The sequence below is a fragment of the Somniosus microcephalus genome, unplaced genomic scaffold, assembly GCF_052327205.1.
Source record: "Somniosus microcephalus isolate GS21.2 unplaced genomic scaffold, FLI_Smic_1.0 unresolved_chr9, whole genome shotgun sequence".
NCBI lineage: Eukaryota > Metazoa > Chordata > Chondrichthyes > Squaliformes > Somniosidae > Somniosus > Somniosus microcephalus.
Window position 1 is genome coordinate 30,482,755 of NW_028225187.1, and position 26,493 is coordinate 30,509,247.

The 26,493-nt window shown below is 41.3% G+C and overlaps 2 protein-coding genes across 2 annotated transcripts in view; one reads left to right on the forward strand and one right to left on the reverse strand.

The window, feature by feature from the left end:
* LOC147084992 (Fc receptor-like protein 3) overlaps nt 1–26,493 on the forward strand; it is a 405,119-nt gene that overhangs the window by 168,899 nt on the left and 209,727 nt on the right. The window lies entirely within an intron of this gene.
* The window catches only part of LOC147084996 (Fc receptor-like protein 5), a 34,377-nt gene continuing 16,266 nt past the window's right edge, over nt 8,383–26,493 (reverse strand). The window contains exons 8-13 of the mRNA XM_085979312.1: nt 25,842–26,129; nt 25,020–25,298; nt 17,994–18,095; nt 17,439–17,469; nt 14,018–14,103; nt 8,383–12,667 (exon numbers count right to left, since the gene is read on the reverse strand). Of these exons, the coding sequence (XP_085835438.1) occupies nt 12,663–12,667; nt 14,018–14,103; nt 17,439–17,469; nt 17,994–18,095; nt 25,020–25,298; nt 25,842–26,129 (791 nt within the window). The 3' untranslated portion in view covers nt 8,383–12,662. The remainder of the gene's footprint in view (nt 12,668–14,017; nt 14,104–17,438; nt 17,470–17,993; nt 18,096–25,019; nt 25,299–25,841; nt 26,130–26,493) is intronic.

Sequence of the window (26,493 nt, forward strand, 5' to 3'; positions counted from 1 at the left end):
CTCTGTGGCCCCAGTTTGAAGGCTTGTTTTTTTCAAGGGCTTAGGGAAGTGGTCACCCCAGCTCTGTGTGTGTGGCCTGGTACATCTGTAGAGGGGGAACGGAGGCGAAGTGCTAATACCAGTGAAACATCAGACCACTGAAACTGTTGCACCCTGGCACAATTAACCATTTAAGTCCCGAGAGTTTAATCCAGTCAGTAATGTTTAGCAACTAGGTGATTCGACTCAAATTAATGAAGCCTAAAACCAGGATTATATGGGGCGACTCCTTGAGCCGCATAGTTCTGTTCCTCTCTGGGGCTCTCTCTAGGTATCACCTACTGGTGCAGGTCTATGATTGCTGCCTCGACTCTCCCACTGCAGAATGTATGTCATCAGTACTTGACTCCACCACTAGTACAGGTCAGCTTTTAGTAGCTATACTGTCCCCATTGCCCAGATCGCCGATAAATACCAACTCTATACTACTGCAGTGAAATCTATTTAGAATCTCCACAGTTCTATTGGTGTTGGTCTAGAACTGGATGCGACACAGAGGCACTAGATAAGGAACTTTTAATTTACTACTCATGCAGTTAGTAATTACAACATATATAGCCCTACTGGTGCTGGTCAATGCTCAGTACATTCACAGTCCTTCTGATACAGGTCTATGATTAATGCCTGCAGTGTCCGACTGCTGCATGTCTCTAATCATTATCTATCTATACCGTCCTATTGATGCAGGCCTATGATTAATACCTTATCTGTCATACTGGCTGAGGTATTTTGATGACTGTTTATGTTGTCCTATTGCTGCAGGTTTTTGATTTGTAACTATACTGTCCTTTTGGTATCGGCACATTTTTCAAACTTTATTTCCTACTCATACAGGCCTATGTTTATCAATTACACTGTCCTAATGATACAGGTCTATGGTTAGTACCTGGACTATTTTACTGATACAATTTATGACTGGAACCTAATCTGTCCTATTGGTGCCTGCCTTTGATTATTTGCTATACTGTCGATGAATAAACAGACAGATACTTAGATAGATGGTAAGACAATCAAAAAGAGATACATCGATATGTAGATAACAACAGACTGAAAATGTTGTATATTACTCAGAAGAAATATAAAGTAAGTATATATTGGAATATGTTAAAGTACAGGTATGACATCCTTTAGAATATTTCCTTAAAAGCACTTGATTAACGACCAATAGATCTATAACCCGAAAAGCCATAGCGACAATCGTGGCAATTGAAGGTCACGTGTCCCTTCTTATGATAAGCTGACGCCCCTTATGTTGTCCTTAATACTTTGATTTCTATTTCACAAACAAGTCTATTATGTGGAACTTCATTAAGCGCTTTTGCAAAGTCTAATCACAAGAGTAACACCCTAATTTCATCAACATTTGTTGTTATTTCATCTTAGACCTGTCGATCTATCCATCCATTTATTTACTCAATTATGATTACACGCTTCCAATCCTCAGCTGATGAGCTGACAGTTACCCACACCAATTTATAGGTCACTTTGTCTTTAATATATTGTGATAGACATTAAACTTTACGTTGAGGCTTACAAATGGGGTTCTGATTGGCCGACCATTAGAGAAACCGCCCACTTTCAATTCACCCTGAATCAATGAAAATGATGATCGAGCTTTTCCATTATAGGTGGCGATTCCAGAACGCAGTTTCACGCTCGGGCGGAAGCTGAAAATGACTTCATTGCTTGATTGCTGCTGTCCTATAGCTATAAATTGGAAGCGTTCATTCCACAAACTGGATTATCAATAATGCATTATCAATAATGCAGATTATTGTCATCATACCTTGTGTGTTCGACTGATGAGTAACTTGCACTGAAAGAGAGAAGACAATGTAAAATGTGTTTCATTATCTGAGACCATCTTCAAATTTGACCAAAGCTGCTCATCTGTAAGGCAGCTGAAGAGGAAATACCCAGGGGGAGAAATTCGACTTCGGCAGGGACACAAAACAAGCGGTACCACATTTGCTGCTAGTCTATACGTTCTGCCAGGTATTCAGTTCTGTTGATGTAAATGTAAAATATTAATACATCGAATTATGTCAATTGACCATCTCACGAAGAAAGATAAGATGTTTTTATTGTTGAAGATCCTAATGGTCTGAGTACTACATGGGAAAGTTGCTGCCGGATGAAAGGAAACTGACAAAGATTGAAATGAGCCATTGTTCTGAGAGCCAATGAGTGTGTTTGTTCTGTCATGGAGAAGAGAACATTTCTTCAAAATTAGTGATAGTCCATTTAGGATGGAAATCAGGAAGCACCTTTTCATGCATTGTGTATTGAGAAATTGCAACTCACTCCGCTAAGAGCGCTGTGGAATCTGGTGGTAAATTGGAACGGCCAATACGGCGATCAAGATATATTTTAGTTAAAAAAAGAAAGACTTGCATTTTTAGAGCGCCATTCACAACCTCAGGACTTCCCAAAGCGCTTTGCAGCCAGTGGAGTACTTTTGAAGTGTAGTCACTGTAGGAAGAGTAGCAGTCAATTTTCACACAGTGATGATGATAATGACCAGATAATCTGTTTATGTTATGTTGACTGAAGGACAAATATTGCCCAGGGCACCGGGGATAATCTCCCCGACGGGGCCTCGCTTTAACGTATCATCCGAAAGACGGCGCCTCTGAAAATGCTGCACTCCCACAGCACTGCACTGGAGTTTGATCCCAGATTTTTTGCCCAAATCTCTGGAGTGCGACTTGAATGCACGAGCCTTCTGACTCAGAGTCGAGCATGCTGCTCACTGAGCCACGGCTGACTCTAGTTGAGCGAGGGCAACAATGTATATTGAGCAAAAGGGGGTCATTGGAGTTGAGGTACAGATCACCCATTGTATAGTTGAATGAAAAATCAGCAGCCTCGAAGGGCTGAATGGGCTACTCCATTTCAAATGTTTCTATCATCATTTAAATCATCTTTAGCCTAATCAGCATCACAAGTTTTGACTGGGTGGCAAATGTTGCTCGTGAAGACAGTGCATGATCAAGCAGCTGGCTGCAGAAATATTTTATCACGCCTCAGACCAGAGGAATCACACTACTAAGGCAACGCCTAATGCTGCAACCTTTTCAAAAATAATTGCAAAAAGGTCAATGATCAATGCAGATGTGTGTGTATTTCCTTGTTTAGCATGTAGAACCTGGGCCTTTTGTCCAGCTAGGATTCAATGAGGTGAATGATTCAAGTATTTAATTTGGCCAATTTTTTTCACAAGGTGGATTTTATGTGCTGTGCAACAAATAAAACATGGGGGCGATTATAAGGTCAAGAACAGACAAGTTAAGAATTACTTATCATCATTTAAGATTTACCGCATTAAGCTGTGGAACTAGCTGTGGCTGACATGGTCCCACAACTAATGTCATGTTATTAAAATAGATGAGGTTCTGCTAAAAGAGCCTGTGGTACACTAAAGATGCAAACCCCGTTATTTGTTCCTGTTTTCATCTCTTGTGGTGCATTGGCTAACCAGACAACAGAGCGCTGACATCAGCATCTCACAGCAAGGCAGTCTCAATGACATTTGACCGTAAGGAATCACTCCAGTCTAAATGCCAGTAAATTGCATCAGACATTAACATTAAAGATCTATAATTATAAATTTCGTTGCCAAAATCCTTGAAGCCGTCAGTTTAGTTCAAGCTAAATCAAAGTAACTGTTATCTCTTCAGCTTTGTTAACTCCAGGTTTGGCAGCAGATATTAAATGAGCCTGAAATTCAAAATGGTGCCTGGTATGTTGCTCTCCCTTACACCAGTAATTTTAAAAATATAATCATTATGTTTGCTCATAGGTGAGTGAAAAAAAACTAATGCTCTCTCTCTGTCTCGCTCTGTCCCTATCTGTGTGTCTCTCGCTCTGCCTCTCTCTCTTTCGCTCTCTCTCACGGAATCTCTAGCCCACCGCCTCCCTGAATGTTTACCTTCTGCTTGTCTGTCTCTGGCTCTCTCTGTCTGTCCCTTGCTGAATCTTTCTCTGTCAGACTTTCCCGGTCTTCATCTGTTTGCCTCTATAACTCTCGGTCTCACTCTCTCTCTGACTTGCCTTATATGTCAGTGTAACTGTCTGCATGTCACTCTCTGTTGCTCTCTCTCTGTCTATTTGACGCTCTATCTCTCTCATTGGCTATCTGTGCCACTGCATGTTGTTCCATTCTACCTGTGTGTCTAACTATGTGTCTGTACCTCCTTGTCTCTCCCTCATGTTCTCTCTCTCTCTGCCTCTTTTTGTGTGTCTCTCTCTCAGTCATCTGTGTCTATGACTTGAGGTATCTCTTTGACTCTGTCTCTCTCGTGTGTTAATCTTCCTCTTTCACTCTGACTCATTGAATCCATCTCTCTCTCTTTGACTCTATCTCTGTCTCGGTCTCTCTCTGCATTTTTCGTTATCTGCTTGTGTGTGTGTGTTTGTGTCTGTGTGAAAGTTTGTCCCTCTCTATCTCTCTATAAATCTATCTTTATCCCAGTCTCTCTATAGCAGATGTTAAACAAGAAGCCAGCCTGTGCCACACAAAACCATGAAGCAATGCTTTAGACCAAGATTAACAGCTAGCCACAGAAACCAAGCACTGCAAAGCTCACTGCATTTATTAATAGCATTTAGTAAGAGTGAAACAAATGGGACAACGCCGACACTTCATATGAAGTGCATAAGCTGTTAATTCCTACTTATAAACAAAACTAAAAAAATTAGACATTTGAAAGCTGTTTCTGCAGGTGAGGCTAAATAATTGGTAAAGCAAAAATATTATGCTGTTTAGAAGCAACCTGTTATAGTAAAGTGGATCTCTTTAGATGAGCAGAAAGATCCTGTTACCCTGACGAATCAAACCCAGTATTGTTGCACTAAATTCAGATTAAAATTGAAACATAGTAAGGACATTTCAACGCATTTTAAATAAATGTCTTACTTTCAGAAACTGTCAATATCCATTTAGTGCGTCGCTGCCTTTTACAGAATGAGCCTTATTAATCTGATTGTGGGTCCGGGGTGAATGACGCAGATTTTCAAAGGCACTAGTGATATTTGAGATTCCCTTACAGAGGATCAGAAGGCGACAGATGTTCTTCATTTAGAAAGCGGGGGCTCCAAGCAGAAGCTCCATTCCATCTGTGAAACCGCTCGCTTCGGTTCAGCTGTTTTCAGTTCATTTTAACTGAAAAGTGAGGTCATAGAATCATACAGCACAAAAGGAGGCCATTCGGCCCTTGGTGCCTGTGCCGGATCTTCGAAAGCACTTGCTAACTGATCCCACTCCCCTGCCCTTTCCCCAAATCATTGCATTTTTCCACTTTGCAGACAGTCACTCGCCTTCGAGAGAGCCAAGCCAATTTTTAAGAACTCATGGATCATAATTTTTTTTTTTTTCAATGCAGCCTCTATTTAGTCAGGTGTGGGTGAACATTTGCACTGAGAGCCAGAACAGATCGATTCCGTCAAACACAGAACAATCTATTCCCAAGCGCATTGCTCCGCTTCCCACTCCTGTTCCCGACAAATGTACCCGCCCACATTCAGCCGCTGACACTGTTCTACTTCTTCAGTACCAAACGCCCACACGCGCAGATCCCGAGTCTGTACTTATGGGGAATGAGGAGACAGCGGCTGGAGCGAGTTCCCTGGGAGCACTCTGCAGCTGTGGAGCTCACTGCCCATGCACCAGTCGACTGCGCACTGAGATCAGTGTGACTTCTGACCACATTGGAGAAAAGGGGAACTTAAACCGTGATGACGAGTTCACCCTAACGTTGAAACGTGAAATGAGCCCTGGCAGTTTTAAAATACATTCTTATCAGAAGCGAACAGTTGGAATACAGGCCGGAGACATCTCTGGAAACTGTTTTGAACATGATTTATTGTAAGCGCATCTTGTACCGTTAACACATAGACTGGACTGATCTGTGGCCCCAGGCTGAAGGCTTGTTATTTTCACGGGTTTACGGAAGCGGTCAGACCCGCTCTGTGTCTGAGGCCTGGCACAACGGTTGAGAGGGAACCGAGGTGAAGGGCTGCAACTAATGTGAGCTGTGACCACTGAACGTGTTTCACACTGGCACCATTAACCATTAAAGTCCCGAGAGTTTAACCCGGTGTTTTACAAAGAGGCGATTCAACTCACAAATTACTGAAGCCTAAACACAGGCTTATCAGGTGTATCTGCTTTAGCTGCCCAATCTCGTCCCAGCATCCGGCTCACTCCAGGTAACCGTTAACTTGGCTCTACAGAGCCAATATTCTAATTATAATTTAACGTTGATTTTTGCACTCTAGATAAGTTTAGCCATCTAATTGCAGACATGCAGGGCAATGGAATATCTTACACATTCAGTGCTGACTGTGTTTAAAAAATGTGTCCATTCAAGTTGTTATTGTGGTGGTGTAACATTCTAATTACTGAGTATGTGTTGTATGAATCTATTAACCATATCAGTGTCCTACTGGCATGGGTATATAATTTTATAGAAGCATGGGATAGTACAGCACAGAAGGAGGCCATTCGGTCCATCGAATCTGCACCGGCTCTTTCAAGGTACCACAGCACCGCTTATGCCCCATATCCCTGAAGTTTGTTTCTCCTACCAGTATTTATCCAATTCCCTATTGAAGGCTGCTATTGAATCTGCATCCACCACTCTATTGGGCAATGAATTCAATATCATAACCACTCGTTGCATTAAAATAATTTTTCCTCATGTTGCGTCTGTTTTTATGCCAATCAACTTAATTCTCTCCCCCCTGGTTATCGATCCTTCAGTCATTGGAAAGATTTTCAATTATTTAATCTACATAAACATTTCATGATTTTAAATACCTTTATCAAATCTCCTCTTAGCCTTTTCTGCTCTATGGAGAACAACCCCAGCTACTGTAGTCTATCCACGTAACTGTAAACCCTGATCCCGGGAACCATTCTAATAAATCTCTTCTGCACCCTCTCTAAATTGCCCTATAAGTTTGGGTACAGTCCCAATATTGACCCTCTCCGCTGCATCTCTATTAGTTCCTGCTCTCATACTGGCATCAACCCTGTCCATTGCTGGTTCTCAAATTATACTTCAGATGTCCAAGTCTTTGGATGTTGATAATAACTTTCATCCCCAACCTGCCTGCAAGTCATTCACACCATCAGCTTCTATTTTATTTTGATAATTCGTGTCCCTGAGCAGGCTGGCTGTGAATCAATAATTGTACTCCTGTCCCAAGCATTACCAGAATATCGGTTGTCTAACAACAATCTAAATAGTAATGATTATAACACTTACTCAGTTTTGTTATCCTGTATTTAAAAAGTTATATTTTTACTAATATGTTATAAACCAATTAAATCTTGTCCATGTCGCTTTGTCTGGATTTTAACTGCAAAGGATAATACCATTGTTCCAGTCTGTAAAATGCAGTCTGTCAGCGAATCTTCAGTTCTCCTCGACATTCAGTCACAAAATACTATCCTCCCCAGTCTTTCTTCAAGGCACTAAAATGCCATGTGTCGAGCACCAATCCTGCCTGCCTCAGTCTGTGGCGAAACTATTATGCTGTGAATCATTTACACCACATCAAACTGTGAGTAGCTTTTAAATATGCTTCAATATCATTGTCCTCACTAATCAATGGTGCTGCCTGCACTTATGCTGTCATCCATCTGAAATTGTGTTTGTACCCAATGTATCAGTAAATCACCTGTACCGCTGTCGACTTCCTTTAAGTCACATACTGTGCTTGGACTAACTGCAGCAACATTTTCATACACAGCAGCGTTAAACATGCAAGAGTCCCCCCCTCCACCCCTCCATCACTTTCAGTGAGTCAAGTCACGGGTGATACAGGTCAGGTTAATAAACAAGTGTATCAGACCCGGCGCTCATGTTCAAACTATCCAACACGGCATCTCCACACTCAGATTTATTTCAAAAATTCGAACTTCTTCACCCTTTCAACCAGAGATTCGTCCCCTTCCCCAGTCTGTTCAACAATAACCAACGTAGCTATTTCATGTTCAGGCTTACTAATAGTTAATCATTCATCTAATTAGTTATCTTATAAGAAAGACGATTCATGTTACAGATCAAACAGAATATTCCCTTCCTAAGATATTGATTCCACCTGCCATTGAAAAGCAGAATGCGCTCAGTACTGTGTTGTTCATTCAGTAATGGGGAACAGACTTCAGACGGGTACGTTACCATCTCCTGATCATATGTGTTGCAATAGTAATTGCGATTATTTTTATATTGGAAGAGCCCACTGTGCTTACAATCAGCCAATCAGTTTTCTCCGAATGCCATGAGAAATGTTGGAATATCCCGTCACTGAAAGAGGGCAGCCAGCAGAGAATCATTCCAGTTAAAATTATTTATTCAGCTGCCAAAATAGAGTGCCAAGTTTACATAAAGCCAATCAGCTATTACGTGAAAATATCGAGGCCCGAACCTAACTGATCAGGAGCTGAAATGATACAGCCAAGTTAAAATCGGCCAATCGGTGTGCTCCAACGTCAATATGTTATATTCAAGGAAACATAGCACTGAAATAAATTGTCCTGCAGAGAATTATTAGGGTAACAAATATTCGGAATGCTTCAGAAAGAATAGCTTCAGGGCTGTAGAGAGGGCTTTAAACTAATAAGTGGTGGGGGGGAGGTTTCTAGAGAGCAAATAATAAAAATGACAACGGAGAAGGTCATAGACCTAGGTAACAGTAGGGGAATTAAAAATCAGAGCGTGTCAGGAAGGGACAGAAGGTATGGAGTAAAATGTAAAGTAGTAAAAGGGGAAAAAGCAAGGACTAAGTATATAAAACATATTTGAAAGTTCTTTATCTGAATGCACGTAGCATTCGTAACGCAATGGACGAGTTAACGGCACAAATAACGACATATGGGTATGATCTTGTGGCCATTAGAGAAACATGGCTGCAGGTTGACCATGACTGGGAATTAAACATACCAGGGTATTTAACAATCAGGAAGGACAGGCAGGAAGGAAGGGGATGTGAGGTGGCTATGTTAATAAAGGAAGGAATCACTAATACAGAGAAATGATATTGGGTCAAAGGATCAGGATTGTGAGATAAGGAATAATAAGGGGAAGAAAACACTAGTGGGCATAGTCTATAGGCTTCCTAAAAGTTGCAAATCTGTTGGACGGAGTATTAATCAGGAACTAGTTGGGGCTTGGAATAAGGGAACAGCTATAATTATGGGGGATTCTAACTATCATATTAACTGGACAAATCAAATTGGGCAGGGCAGCCTTGAGGAAGAGTTTATTGAGTGCATTAGGGATGGGTTTCTTGAGCAGTATGCAACTGAACCGACCAGGGGGCAAGCAACCTTATATCTGGTCCTGTTTAATGAGTCAGGATTAATTAAAAATGTCCTAGTAAAGGATCCCCTTGTAATGAGTGACCATAACATGGTTGAATTCCATATTCAATTAGAGGGCGAGAAGGTTGGATCTCAAACAAGCGTACTGAGCTTGAATTAAGGAGACTATGAAGTTATGAGTGTGGAATTGATTAGAGTGGACTGGGAAAATAGATTAAAGGGTAAGACGGTACATGAGCAGTGGTGTACATTTAAGGAGTTATTTTACAACTTTCAAAAAATATATATTCCACTGAGGAAAAAAGGGTGTAAAAGAAATGACAGCCATCTGTGGCTAAGTAAAGTAATTAAGTAAAGTATCCATCTAAAAACAAGGGCATATAAGGTAGCCAAATCTAGTGGGAGGATAGAAGATTGTGAAGTCTTCAAAAGACAGTAAAAAATATCTAAAAAATTGATTAAGAAAGGGAAGATAGATTATGAAAGTAAATTAAATAAAATATAAAAACAGATAGCAAGAGTTTCTATAGTTATATAAAAAGTTAAAGGGTGGTTAAAGTAAATGTTGGTCCCTTAGAGGATGAGACTCAAGGCGGATAAATCCCCTGGGCCTGATGGCTTACATCCTAGGGTCTTGAGGGAAGTGGCGGTAGGGGTTGTGGATGCATTGGTAATAATTTTCCAAAACTCCCTGTATTCAAAGGTCCTGGCAGATTGGAAAACTGCTAATGTAACACCCTTATTTAAAAAGGGTAGTAGGCAGAAGGCTGGAAACTATAGACCAGTTAGCCCAACATCTGTGGTTGGTAAAATTTTGGAGTCCATTAATAAGGAGACAGTAACGGGACATTTGGATAAACATAATTTAATAGGACAAAGTCAGCATGCTTTTATGAAGGGGAAGTCATGTTTGACAAATTTGCTTGAGTTTTTTGAGGACGTAACATACAGGGTGATTAAAGGGGATCGAGTGGAAGTAGTGTATTTAGACTTCCAAAAGGCAATTGACAAGGTGCCACACAAAAGATTATTGCTCAAGATAAAAAATCATGGAATTGGGGTAATAGTCTGGCATGGGTGGAGGATTGGTTATCTAACAGAAAGCAGAGAGTTGGGATAAATGGTTAATTCTCAGACTGGCAATCAGTAACTAGTGGTGTTCAGCAGGGGTCAGAGATGGGTCCTCAACTCTTTACAATCTATATTAACGATTTGGAGGAGGGGACCGAGTGTAACATAGCAAAGTTTGCAGAAGATGTAAAGATGGGAGGGAAAGTAGTGAGTGTGGAGGACATAAAAAACCTGCAAAGGAACATAGACAGGCTAATAAGTGGGCAGAGATTTGGCAGATGGAATACAATATTGGAAAGTGTGAGGTTATGCACTTTGGCAGGAAAAATCATAGAGCAAGTTATTATCTTAATGGCAAGAAACTGGAAAGTACTGCAGTACAAAGGGAACTGGGGGTCCTGGTGCATGAAACTCCAAATGTTAGTATGCAGGTGCAGCAGGTGATCATGGAATTGGGGAAATAGTCTGGCATGGGTGGCCAATGGAATGTTGGCCTTTATTGCTAGGGGGATAAAATATAAGAACAGGGAGGTATTGCTGCAGTTATGCACGGTATTGGTGAGACCGCACCTGGAATACTGCATACAGTTTTGGTGTCGATACTTAAGAAAATACATACTTGCTCTCGAGGCAGTACAAAGAAGGTTCACTCGGTTAATCCCGGGGATGAGGGGGTGGACATATGAGGAGTGGTTGAGTATATTGGGACTCTACTCATTTGAGTTCAGAAGAATGAGTGGCGATCTTATTGAAACATATAAGATTGTGAAGGGGCTTGATCGGGTGGATGCGGTGAGGATGTTCCCAATGATGGGTGAAACTAGAACTAGGGGGCATAATCTTAGAATAAGAAACTGCACTTTCAAAACTGAGATGAGGAGAAACTTCTTCACACAGAGGGTAGTAGGTCTGTGGAACTTGCTGCCCCAGAAAGCTGTGGAAGCTACATCATTAAATAAATTTAAAACAGGAATAGACAGTTTCCGAGAAGTAAAGGGAATTAGGGGTTACGGGGAGCGGGCAGGAAATTGGACATGAGTCTAGGTTCGGATCGGTCATGGCTCTGTGGGTGGCGGAGTGGGCCCAGGGACCGTGTAGCCTGGTCCTGCTCCTACTTCTTGTGTTCTAATTCTGTGCTACATTTCAGGAGATGGTTCTATTCACAGGAATTAGTGGAGACCTCGGGAACAGGCTGCCAGCTAGGTGTCCTTCAAGAGTAAATTGGGCCTGTTGCTGGCTGGGGTGGAGATCACCTTTTACAGAAGGTAAGTACTGTAGGAATGACATGGACAGAGTGCTCTCCTGGACGAGTTTCGATCGCCTAGATAGGTCGGAGAGGAATTTCCCAGATTTTTTCTCCCAAATTGGCCATTGGGTTTTTTTATCTGGTTTTTCTCCTCTCCTTGTAGATCACATAGGTTCGGGTGGGATGGAGAGTGGAAGTAGATTTGAGGTTAGGATCAGATCAACCATGATCTAATTCAATGGCGGAGCAGGCTCGAGGGGCCGATTGGCCTACTCCTGCTCCTATTTCTTATGTTCTTATGAATAAGGCTTACACATGAAACTGTCCAGAACCTAATCCAATTCTTCAGTAGCTGAAATGATACATCCAGGTTTATAAGCAGACAATTAGTACCAATACAGAAACTCCAGGCGAAATCAATCAATCAGAAGATGTCCCGAAACATCTGGGAGGTAAGCAGTTATTAATCTGGCGTATACAAGCGAAATGTCCAAGCGATCGAAAGTCATTTAGGTCAGAATGAAAATATTTCAGGCACAGTCAGGAAGCTAGTTTATCAAAAGTTTCATTAGATCATTGGCCTCATGGCATCTACATCCAGAAACAGATGCTGAAGTTATTCAACTTGGGCCCCTTATTCTCTGTGATGAGGCATCAACAGCTGTATACAGCAATGAAATGAATCAGGTTCTGTACATAGAGGCTCTTGTGAAGAAAAATCCAAATCGTGGTTGAATCGTGACGATTGACAGTTTTTGCTTTGAATGAACATCACGAACTGAGGTGCTCCCCAGCAATATCGTTCTTTAGTCACTTGTAGGAATAACATGCTTGCTTCAACTATTGCCTTCAGAATTTTCTGTAGATTCCTGTAGACTCCGAACATCTGTATTTATCTTCTTGGTGCTCAGGCTCTCGATTGCCTTCCAGTTGCTGATGATTCATGTCACATGGGCCTCGTTACAGTCAGAAGATTCAAACTTTCCATGAAAGGAAGTTAACATTCTATCAATGCAAAATTCTCTATTGTATTGCACATTTTGAGTCCATTTCTGTTACTCGTTTGATATGTTTTCACAAGGAATTAATTATCAGATCGAATATAAAGATTAAGAAAAAGATATCTAAGGACAGTAAGATCACTTTTATTTCGTTCGACCGAGTGGTGGAGAAGGAAATCCATCTCGGCTCTTAAGAGTATCCAAGTAAATTAACTGCAATATTAGTATAACTTAACTTTGATTCTTTACATAACGCACAATTTTATTCTGTAGAGAGCCATCATATTTCACTCAGGATTTACACAGTTTCGCAAGCAACAGGTGTCCATAAGAGTATGACTGTAATATCAGAGATTAATGACGGTTTAGAGAAAGAGATAGGGAGTAGAGATTTTAGACAGAGGTAGAGATAGAGACAGAGATAGTGATAGTGATAGAGATAAAGATAGAGATAGAATATAGAGAAAGAGGGATATAAATCGAAATAGATATTGATAGGCACAGAGACAGAGAGATGATTGAGACCGACATAAATTTGGAGTTACTGGTAGACAAATAACTAGAGCCAGTGATAGAGATACTAATAAATTATTTGATACAAATAGAGGTGCATAAACATATAGAAAGAGTCTGGCATAGACGTAGAGATAGGGGAGCTAGAGATCGATATCTAAATGGACATAGACAGAGAGAGATAGAGTTGTAACCAGCAAGACAGAGTGATCAATAGAGATAGATACAAATAGATAGATAGAGAGAGAGATGGAGCGATGGAAAGCAAGATAAATGTAAAGAAATATAGTGAGGCATGATGATAGATTGCGAGAGACTGGGATATACGTAGAGATAGAGAGATGGAGGTGGATAAAGAAGTAGAGATATAAAGATAGAGCTAGACATAGATATGGAGATAGGTAAAGACTGATTGATGGAGGTGGACATAGAGATCAACATAGAGTTCGAGATAGGAATAGACATAGAGAGAGACATAGACATAGACACAGATATAGATGTAGACCAGCCATTGACATAGACTTTGAGATAATGTTAGAGATATAATAGGTCAATATCCAGACAGTGAAGAAGAAAACCTAACGCTAGATTGTGCTGAGTGTACGCAGAGAAGGAAATAGAAACTCTATGTGGTTTTTCCCAATGTCTCGTCGTAACGTTGGTGGAATTTCCGTGGAAAACTTGCAGAAAGGGTGATCTCTCTGGAGTTGTAGCCTAACTTCTGCCGAAGTGATAACGATATTGGAGAGAACTTCCGATGGAAATGTTACCCCAAACAATCTACGGTTCATCACATGCTGACCAGGTTGAACTTACCGGTGCTTTGAGCTGATCGCACACCTGCAGACTCGGAATTGTCTGCAGAATTCTCTTCACTTGGAGGTCTGTTTCTAGTTGCCTCCCTAAGTGCGGAAATGTTCACAGAGATTAAAGTTTAACAATAATCGTGGACAACGGAAATGTTACTTTCAAATAAGATGAAATAGTAGAATAAATATCAAAAACAAGCAAGCAGTTTACAAGAGACATAACCTTAAACTTGCAAGTCCACATCCATTGGACCAGTTGAAGAAGCTCAAGGTAGACAGGTTGCCGATCCGTGGCACTTTCCTCCCCAGGGGTCTAACGTCATTCTCTCAGCAGATCCTGAATTACCTCAGGTATTTTCCAGATTTCCATTATCATGACTCACTTCAGTAGAAATTGGTCCTTGAAGACACCGCAAAGCGAAATGTAGCGAATCGGCTGTCCATTTAGAAATCCTCTAGATCATTTTTGATCCATTGAAATTTATGGAAAATAAAATCGGTCGAGTCCAAAATGTGCAATAGATTCGTTAGTGCTCGCTGTGTGCTGCGGCCCCAAATTAAGTTATACTGATTATGGTTGAAGATTGTAATGTAGTAAGAGTGTCTCCTGGCGGGGGGTATATGATCCACATTACTGCTGGGCAGTAAGAAACAGCACTCGCCGGATTTTCATAGCTTCGAAATTGTTTCACAGGATAATCGGGCGCAATCTCAATTGGACGGCTGACCAGAAACGGCAGTTTATGCCCGAGCGGCAAGTTGGAAAGTTGAAGTTAATATTCACTTTTACCGTCCAGCAGAATATGGGTGGTAAAGGCTCAGCCGCTCGTTTTACACTCCAGCCGAATTTGGAAATGGAAAGTAGGCTGTGTGTAAAACTGGCCGGCCATCCATTACCACCTGCTTTCAACTCCATTGGAAAAGCAAATTTGACCCATTGTGTCCTAAATGGAAGGGAGGTGTCAATACCAAATAAAAGGAAGAATGTATCATTGATATTTGGGTATCAGTTTAAAAAAAACAGTGGGTGCAGTGTTGAAAGTGAATTAGGAACTGCAGAGAATGTTGAGATATATCACCACCGTGTAACTTATAAATCACGGGAGATAACCTTAAAATTATAGTTGGTATTGGTGCATGTCCTTTGTTAAAAATATTTTTTCTATGATTTTTGTGCTAAAAATCACGTTGGAGGAAATCAAAGAGGAACCTGGTGGAGAGGTTCACACATCATTTACAGAACAGGCAGGAATTTCCTTTCACGCAGCTTAATGGAACAGGGAGCAAGTGGTTCTGCTTTCGGCAAGAGCTCCTTCCCAACCAAGCTTCCTTTCTGTGTTCTGCCCAGCAGATGTCCCACATCTGGCGCAGGGAGTACAGTGCTGGTATCATTTTAATAAAATAAACATTGATTCTTTTGTTGAATATAAAGGGCGTGTCACGAGCTTACATTCAAAACCAGGGCGATAGAGCCCTGAAAGGAGTTGGAGTATTGTGATAAAATTCAGTCTTGAAAGAATAATGCGAAGTTTAGCAATAATTATTTATGATTAAGAGGTTTTTGGGAAATGTGCATACAGATGTGTTTTATATGTGTTTATATCAAGCGGTTCTGCGTTCAGCAAGGGATACCTTCCAACTGAACATACGTTATGCTGTCAGCCCAGCAGATGTCCCACATCTGGCACAGTGAGTACAATGTTGATATCATTTTTGTAAGAGAAACATATTAGACTCTTGATGAATGTAAAGGCAGGATCATTAGATTAGTTCCAAAACCAGGGGGACAGAGTGATGAAAGGAGTTGGAGTATTTTGAAAAAATTAGTCTTGAAAGAAGAATGAGAAGTTTTTTGAAATATTATTTATGATTATGACAGGATGGTGGAATGTGCTTAGAGATGCGTTTTAATACCGAAGCTCAAGAAGAGTGCCACAGTTACAAATTGAGGGCCACAGAAATCAAGAAAGATAACCGTAAATTTATAATTGGTATTGATGCAAGTTCATGGGGTATCAATGATTTTTCCTGCCATTTGTTTGTTAAGAATCATGTTGAAGGAATGCAAAGATGAGAATATGGTGGAGAGGTTAACACATCTTTTACAGAACATGCAGGATTTTCCTTTCACGGTACTTAATGGAACAGAAATCAAGCGTTTCTGCTTTCAGCAAGAGATCATTCCGACCAGATCTTCCTTTCTGTGCTCTGCCCAGCAGATGTCCCACATCTGGCGCAGTGAATACAATGTTGATATCTTTTTAATAAGAGAAACATACTAGACGCTTGTTGAATATAAAGGCTGGGTCACTAGATTAGTTACAAAACCAGGGAGATAAAGCCTTGAAAGGAGTTGGAGTAATTTAAAAAAAAATCAATCTTGAAAGAAGATGGAGAAGTTTTAAAAATTATTATTTATGGTTATGACAGGATTGGGTAATGCGTATAGAGATGTGCTTCCATACCGAAGCTCTAGAAGAGTGCCACAGTTTCAAATTGAGGGCCACACAAGCGTATCGAAAGTTCAAGCAACATTCAGTCAGAGGTTAAAACACATGTGGAATGATGTCCAGCATAGGGGAGTCGGAAAATAAACAGCGACTGGATTCACAAGGGGACTAGATATTCCAAGCCAACAAACACTGTTCAAGCTGATCAATAGTAGAACTGTATCCAGAAAAGCTTGTTCAGTTAAATGGACCACTGCCTGAGATAGTCACTGTGTGAATGTTACTAAAATTAACTACATGCGCAATCGCCCTGCACACCAAATCCTAGAATGCTTCAGTTCCCTATGATTTACATGAGGATTAAATTGGAGGATTAAAGAATAGTCCAGCTCACTGAGTGATTGAAGAGTTTGGGGTATAATTTCTTCTTGGGCGGTGGTGGAGAGCAGGGTTAAACGAAACTCCAACAGTTTTTACACTCCGCCCAATATTCGTTTACAAGTCACTGGAATCTAATCTGCGGACTGTAAAACGATTTGTAATCACCCCTTTTACTGTGCCACGCAGGGCGAATTTCACTCTGTTTAAGTTAGGAAGTTCAGGTACAACTGACATAACTTAGAAAATGATCACTCCTTATAGACTGCAGGGAGTGTAATCGTTTGAGTGCGAGCTACAGTAAAGGCTTATCGTCAATGGGGCAGATTTTCCAACTCGGTGCCCGGAATAAAAAGTGGTGTAGCAGAACAGACACGCGTTGTAGAAACCACATGTTTTTCAATCCCATTCAACTCAAATTAAATTAAAATATGGTGTTTTCTATAACAGGAGGCTGATCCGTAATGCCAGATTAAAGTTCAATGCAATTGATAAAATCTACCGCACAAGCATTTACCGCGTTTAGTTCAGCTATACAGAGACTGAGTATATTCAGGGATATAGCTATGGCTTATTCAGCTAAAAATTGCGTGGACTTACCCAAACGATTGTGAAATTCTTGAAGAATTTTCTGGATAAAACAGGAAGAGACCTACTTCAGCAAGTTGTACAATAAATTTTGCTGTACAGGTGGATTTGTTTAACTGCAAACGTATTCATTCACATTAAATCTAAACTTTTACAAACGTGCATTAAATGACTTATTAATACAGAATCAATACAGAAAAGATATACTGAAACATGTAAGATATTACCATATACCGCGTTACAAATCCTTTAGGATGCATCGTCTCCTCACACTAACCACGAATGATGCTGCCACTTATTGTTCTACCCCTCGGCCACATGCATATCAATTCTGAACAGCACAAAGGGAAATAAAAACACTTAACTGGGCAAATTCGCCCCAGTCTTAAGCTCCTGTCTGTTCTGAGATCGTCATTTCAAATAACATTTTTCTTTTTCCAGCCCAGACTATCCCTCTTTTGCCCAAATAATATGGTTGCATTTTGAATGTCGCAACTGAATATAGAATACACTGAAGCCCTTCACGTGACTATAGAGCCAATCACCTGCCTGTAAAACATGACTCACCTTGTTTCTTGTTGGGACGATTGACGAGTACCAGTGCAATCAGGGCAGCAACAAGAAAAAGTGTAAAAACTGAGGCTCTGATCGCGGTTGTGTGAATCTGCACTGGAATAAAATAAACATATCCCATGAATAACATAATACGGTTTCAAGTATGTACGGATTTATTCACTTATTTATACAGTGCATCTTAAACATATAGATAAGCCCTGTGCCAAACTGAAGAATCCCATTGTGTGCATGTGTTGGTAATTTAGTGGATGAAAGATGATAGATAATTGCAGTAAATTGTACTCACGTCTGACTGAAACTGAAACCTGATTGTTCAGTTTCTTCACCTCGCTGTGCAAAGTAGTTGCTTTACCAAGGTAAGTCCCCGAATCGTCAGGCCGTGATGTTTCCTTAATGTAATAGTTGTGGTCTGCCACTGAACTGGAGCGAAATATTTCAACCAAAAAGGCGAGTTTTAACTGTTGGCCCTCAAGTAACTTATCTGAGGAAGGATGTTCTCCTTATCTGAGGAAGGATGTTCTCCTTATCGGAGGAAGGGTGTTCTTGCCATGGAGGGAGTGCAGCGCTGATTAACTGGACTGATACCTGGGATGACAGGAATGCCGTATGAGGAGTGATTGGGTCAATTGGGCTTATATTCGCTGGAGTTTTGAAGAATGAGAGGGGATCTCAATAAAACTTATAAAATTCTAAAAGGACTCGACAGATTAGATGCAGGAAGGATGTTCCCGATAGTCGGGGAGTCCAGAACCAGGGGTCACAGTCTAAGGATAAGGGGTAAGCCATTTAGAACAGAGATGAGGAGGAATTTCTTCACCCAGAGAGTGGAGAACCTGTGGAATTCTCTACCACAAAAGGAAGTTGAGGCCAATTCATTAATTATTTTCAAGAAGGAGTTAGATATGTTGCTTAAGGCTAACAGGATCAAGGGATGTGGGTAGAAAGCAGGGACAGGGTACTGAATTTGGATGATCAGCCATGATCTTATTAAATGGCGGAGCAGGCTCGAGGGGTCGAATGGCCTACTCCTGCTCCTATCTTCTATGTTTCTATGTTTCAGGCTCAGCCCTCAGTGTAGGTTTGTAGAAGTGCTCTAGAAAATTGTACGAAATATGCATTTGATTGCTCATTTGGAAATTCAAAGATAGAGTTATGATTGCCAAGATCTAACGGAATGGAAGTGGTGCCCGAGACAGCAGAGGCTCAGAAGTTTTGCTTCCCGATGCTGCTGAAATTGGAGGGGAGATAATTCAATTTGGGCGCTGTGGATAACATCTGGCAGTAGATTTGTCATCCTTTATATACACAGCCCAATTTAGATCCATAGAAACATAGATAATAGGAGCAGGTGTACGCCATTCGGCCCCTCGAGCCTGCTCCGCCATTCAATGAGATTATGGCTGATCATCCAAACTCAGTACCCTGTCCCTGCTTTCTCCCCATATCCCTTGATCCCTTTAGCCTTAATAAATATATCTAACTCCTTCTTGAATATATTTAATGAATTGCGCTCAACTGCCTTCTGTGGTAGAGAATTCCACAGGTTCAACACTCTCTCGGTGAAGAAATTCCTCCTCATCGTAGTCCTAAATGACTTAGCCATTATCCTTAGACAGTGACCCCTGGTTCTGGACTCCCCCGCAATCGGGAAAATCCTTCCTGCATCTAGTCTGTCTAGTCCTGTTAGAATTTTATAAGTTTCAAAGAGATCCCATTTCATTCTCTTAAGCTTTAGCCAATACAAGACCAATCGACCCAATCTCTCTTCTTACATCATTCCTGCCATCCCAGGTATCAGTCTGGTGAATCTTCGCTGCACTCCCTCCATGGCAAGAACATCCTTCCTCAGACAAGTCGACCAAAACTGCACACAATACTCAAGGTGTGGTCTCACCAAGGCCCTGTACAACTGCAGCAAGACATCCTTGTTCCTGTACTCAAACCCTCTCACTACGAAGGCCAACATACCATTTGTCTTCTTAACTGCCTGCTGCACCTGCATGCTTACCTTCAGCGACTGGTGCACAAGGACACCCAGGTCTCATTGCACTTCCCCTTCACCCAATCTATTGCCGTTCAGACAATAATCACCCTTCCTGTTTTTGCCATCACAGTGGATTTATCCACATTATACTGCATCTGCCATGCATCTGCCCAATCACCTAACCAGTCCAAATCATACTGGAGTTTCTCGGCATCCTCCTCACAGCACACACGCCCACCCAGATTTGTGTTGTCTGCAAACTGGGAGATATTACATCTAGTTCCCTGGTCTAGATCATTAATATAGATTATGAATAACTGGGGTCCTAGCACCGAACTTGCGGTACCCCACTACTCACTGCCTGCCGCTCAGAAAATGATCAATTTATTCCAATTCTTTGCTTCCTGTCTGCCAAACAGTTCTCTATGCAAGGCAGTACCTTACCACCAATCCCATGTGCTTTAAATTTGCACGCTAATCTCTTATGCGGCACCTTACTGAATGCCTTCAGAAAGTCCAAATACACCACATCCACTGGTTCTCCCTTATCTCTTCTGTTGGTTATATCCTCAAAAAATTCCAGAAGATTATTGAAGCTTGATTCACCTTTTGTAAATCCATGTTGACTTTGTCCGATCATCTCACTGTTTTCCAAGTGCTCTGCTATTACATCTTTTATAATGGACTCTAGCATTTTCCCCACTACTGATGTCAGGCTTACCGGTCTATAATTCATCTTTTTCACTCTAGCACCTTTTTAAAATTGTGGGGTTACATTAGCTACCCTCCAATCCAAGGGAACTGTTCCAGAGTCTATAGAATTTTGGAAGATGACCAGCAATGCATCTATTATTTCTAGGGCCACTTCCTTAAGTACCCTAGGATGTAGATTATCAGGCCCTGGGGATTTATCGGCTTTCAATCCCATCAATTTCTGAACACCATTTCCCTACAAATTCTGATTTCATTCAGTTCCTCCCTCTCATTAGACCCTATGTTCCCCGACATTTCTTGGAGGTTATTTGTGTCCTCCTTTGTGAAGACAGAAACAAAATATGTATGTACTTGGACTGCCATTCCTTTGTTCCCCATTTTAAATTCCACTGATTCTGACTGCAAGGGACCTATGCTTGACTTCACCAATCTTTTTCGCTTCACATATCTATAGAAGATTGTTCAGTCAGTTTTTATATTCCCTGCAAGACTACTCACATACTCTATTGTCCCCCTCTTAATTCATCCCTTTGTCCTCCGTTGCTGAATATTTAGCTGCTCCCAATCCTCAGGGTTGCTGCCCGCTCTGGCCAATTTATATGTCGTCTGCTTGGATCTAATGCTGTCCCTAATTTCCCATGTTAGCCACGGTAGAGTCACATTTTTTTTGTTTTATTTTTATGCCAAACAGGTATGAACAAATTCTGTGGTTCATCCATGCGATCTTTAAATGTTTGCCATTGACTATCCATCGTCAACCCTTTAAGTAACGATCTGGGATCTATCCTAGCCAATTCACAACTCATACCATCGTAGTTTCCTTTATTTAAATTCAGGACCCGAGTCTCTGAGTCTAATACTTCACTCTCCATCTTAATGAAGAATTCTATCATATTATGATCGCTCCTCACCAAATGGCCTCGCACAACAAGACTGCTAATTAATCATTTCTCATTACATAATACCCAGACTAAGATAGCCTGATCACTAGTTGGTTCCTCGATATATTGGTCCAGGAAACCATCCCGTATACACTCTAGGAATTCCTCCTCCACAGTATTGTTACTAATTTGGTTAGCCCAATCTATATGTAGATTAAAGTCACCCATGATGACTGCTGTGCCCTTAATGCACACATCTCTAATTTCCCATTTCATGCCATCACCAACCTCAGCATTACTCTTTGTGGGCCTGTATACAACTCCCACGAACGTTTTCTGCCACTTGCTATTTCTCAGCTTCAACCATACAGATTCCAGATCATCAGAGCTAATATCCTTCCTTAATTATGTGTTAATCTACACTTTAACTAGCAATGCTACCCCACCTCCTGTCCCTTTTTGCCTGCCTTTCCTGAATATTGAATACCCCTGGATGTTGAATTCCCAGCTTTGGTCACCCTGGCTCCATGTCTCTGTAATCCCAATTATATCATCTATTTGCACAGCTAATTCATTCACCTTATTACGAATGCTCCTCTCATTAAGACGCAAAGACTTCAAGCTTTTTTTTTTTAAACAGTCTTATGCAGGAAACAATTATTATTTACTGTGGCCGTCTTTGATTTACACCCTTGATTTCTATGACTGCCACTTTGCTTGTCTCCTTCCTGTCATTTGCTGCTATCCTTGCTTCCCTAGCCTCTGTCTCACTGCACAGGTACCCAAACCCCTGCCATTTTAATTTAAGCTCTCCCCGACAGCACGAGCAAACACTCCCCCTAGGACATTGGTCCTTGTCCTGCCCAGGTGTGAACTGTCCAGTTTGTACTGGTTTGACCTCCCCCAGAACCGGTTCCAATATCCAAGGGATTTGATTCCCTCCCCCTTGCACAATTCCTATAGCCAAGTATTCATCTGAAATATCCTTCTATTTCTACTCCGACTAGAAGGTGGTACTGGTAGCAATCCTGAGATTACTACCTTTGAGGTCCTATGTTTTAATTTACCTCCTAACTCCCTGTAGTTATCTTTCAGGACCAAATCCCTGTTTTTACCTATATCGTTGGTACCTACATGCACCATGACAACTGGCTGTTCTCTCTTCCCCTGCACACCATCCTGGAGTCTCGTTTACAGCCGCAGAAACGTCTATCTATTCCCCTTACACTAGAATCCCCCATTACTTCAGCTCTCCCGCTCGTTTTCCCCCCCGTCCTGTGCAACAGAACCACCCACGGAGCAAGGAAGTTGGCTACTGCTGCCTTCCCCCGATAGGCCATCTCCGTTCAAAATCAAGTGAGGCTCTCAGCACAGTATAGAGCACTGTAATTCAGGTTACTACACCAATATTGGTCGCCCGTCTCCATCTTCTACTTTGGCAGCAGTTGGAATTAATATAGGAAAGCCTGATCCTGGAACTACATTGATTCCTAATGCAGTCCACTTGAGACTACCCTACTATCTCCAGCCTGGTATTGATTCGTACTGACTATGCTAATTTGTCTCAGGCGCTGGTGAATAACGGGCAGTGGTGATAAATGAGCGCCTGATATTCAGTAATAGTGCAGTCAATCACAGTCGACCTGATTTTCCGATTGGAGGCTTCCTGCGTGCGGATGCCTCTGATCGGAAAAAATCTACGCACTTACTTGCTGGATCCCTATGTCCCGAGACTTCCGATCCGAGGCCACTGCAGAACGAAATACGCAGAGGCCCAGGTATCCCATCGGTGCATGTGATCAGCATGCGCTCTTGGGATCACGTGGGCCATGGGGAACCAATCAAAGAAGGAAATCCCCATTTATACTTTTGGCAGATCTCTACGCGTAGATCTCTCAAAAGTATGAATGGGGATCACATTTAAAAACAGATAAATATTTATTCAATTGAAAAATTCATGTATTTAAAATTAGTTAAAATTAAATTAAATTTAATATTAAATAAAAATTTAATTGTTTGAAAAAAGTAATTAAAGTTTTTTACTGGCCTAAAAATAAACATACATTTTGAAAAGGTATTTTTAACTTAAAAATGAGTAAAATCTTTTAATTTTTTTATTTATGTAAACTCTAATGCTGGTAAAAACAGGCCTTGCACCTGCTTTTAACAGGTGTAAGATTTTTAAAGGTTTTAAGCGGGCGGAAGATTTGCAGCAACCGTAACTCCCTGCCCGCAGAGGCACTTCTCCCGGGCAGGTGGATGATACATCAAGCGGTTTCTTGACAGATCACAAGTGCTTTTCAGCGCATGCGCTTCGCATGCCTGAAACCGGCACTTGCGAGGCCCCTACAGATGCGTACACACCTCGTACACAACCGTGGGAGTCGGAAAATGCAGCCCACTGTATTTCTGGTGCTAGGTATAACGGGCGGCCGATCAATACTGCCGGTTTTTCACAAACGCCCAAATCAAATTTCTAGTTCAGTAACTCTGCACTATTCCAGTAACATAAACACTACTCTACTTAAATGCAATGGTATCTAACGCAAGCGCTCCACCTGGTAAATCATTCTATATTACAGCACTCGTCTACCTAAAGTACGTTCTTTTCAGTTGTACCCTCCCGCTTTGATTGATAATTATGCATTGATGATCCTTCCTTCATGCCTTCGGATTCAGAGGATAAAACTTACCCTATTCGCTCTATCATCACACTTACATTGTTAAAAAAAACACTAATATATGTCCTCTTAGCCTTGGGTTCTCTTCTACTATCAGTCCCAGTAGCTCAAGACTATCCTGATCATTACATTTTCCATCCCTGGCGCCACGTTGGTGAATCAAAACTGCCCGTTTTCTATTATTATAATGCTCTCTTTAGAATGGAAGTACTCCAATTGTACACTTTATCAGTGGCCTGACGAATGTTTTGTATAAATATATTGATATACCTATCAATTCATCCAATGAAAAGCGACGAGTTAAGACAGTAACTATAGGTTTTTATTGGCTAAATAACAGAGCCCACCCTCGTGGGTGATCGGATCCAACAAGGAGGAATACCAGCCAGTCGACCACCTTTATACCTGGGCAAGTAGGTGGAGCCATGGGCGGAGTCAGCAGTGGTCAGCCCATGTATAACAGCGTGACAAGAGGCGACCTCGTGTAGTGATACAACAGTGTAAACAGTGATAACCATAGTGTAACGATATAACAGTGATAACCATAGTGTAACGATAGTGAACGATAAAAGTGGTTTACCACATATATAAAAATTGATCTACCCTTGTTCTATATGCCCGGATTTATTCATTTAATTATTAAGTCCTTTTTAAACTTATAGATAAGCCCTGTACCAGACTGAAGAATCCCATTGTGAGCATGTGTTGGTACTTTTGTGGAATAAAAATGAAAATAATTGCAGTAAATTTTACTCACGTCTGACTGAAACTGAAACCTGATTACTCAGTTTCTTCAACTCGCTGTTCAACGTTGTTGCTTCACACTGGTAAATCCCCGAATCTTCTGACCGAGATGTCTCCTTGATGTAATAATTGTTGCCTGCCGCTGTATCGAGAGCTTGTCCATCCTTGTAAAATAGGATTCTCAAAGGAGAACTGGAGCGATATACCTTAACCAAGCATTCGAGATTTAACTGTTGACCCTCAAATAATTGAGATTCGGACTTAGCCCTCAATTCCGGCTTGGAGAAGGCCTCTATTTAAAAAAAAAAATATGAATTTGCCAACTATAGCATCTATCACAGACTTCATTTCTGTGTTAGCACAACACATGTTAATGATCATACAGTGAAATATGTACAGCGGCTCAGAGAAGGACCCTTACAATAATCATTGATTGCGCTCTGCTTTCAGGAGAGTGCATTTTGGGATAGCGCCAGCAGATAGATGTCAAGGAAGATGTTACAGCTTCCAAGCTTACGGCACCTTTCAGGAGCGTGCATTTTGGGATAGCGACAGCAGATAGATGTCAAGGAAGATGTTACAGCTTCCAAGCTTACGGCACCTTTCAGGAGCGTGCATTTTGGGATAGCGACAGCAGATAGATGTCAAGGAAGATGTTACAGCTTCCAAGCTTACGGCACCTTTCAGGAGCGTGCATTTTGGGATAGCGACAGCAGATAGATGTCAAGGAAAATGTTACAGCTTATAAGCTTACGGCACCAGCAACAATTCCCGGGCTGACCAGTTATTGAATCACTTGTTTCGTTCTGCTGCAGAGGTACGTATAACAACTCACCTATCACTGTAACCGAGAAGAATTCGCTGCGTAGAGGAGGTTCTGTCGCCTCATTTGAAACCCCGCAACTGTAATCTCCTTGGATGCTTTTGTTGACGTTACCGATTTGGTGAGTAATTTCGCTTTGGTCGGATTCCTCTCGGTAGATTTCATTACTTGAGTCTTTGTAGAAAATGTACGTAATCGGGGTAGAACCGTTGGACACTGAGCAGGTTAATGACACGGTGTCTCCTTCCATTAACTCTTTACCAGGGCTGATTGCCAGTTCCGGTTTGGATACTGTCATTCCTATAAATATATCCACATGTTAATTACACTGCTTTGTTAGAATTTATGGTGCTACTTTCAAAGTGAAATAGGGCTTTCATCATAATAAAGCACCTCGTCATTTAGGTTACCACACCAATATTAGATGCCCTACTCCATCTCCTACTTTGGCAGTAGGCGCATTTAATAGAGGAAATCGTGATCCTGGAACTACAATGATTCCTACTGCAATCCACTTATGAACACCCTACTAACTTTAGCCTGCCCAGATTCCTACTGACTCTGCTAGTCAAAGGCAGGAACGCTGCACTATTCCAGAATCATAAACACTATTCTACCTAAAATTAGTGGTCCTAACTCCACCGCTCTATCTGGCAAATCATTC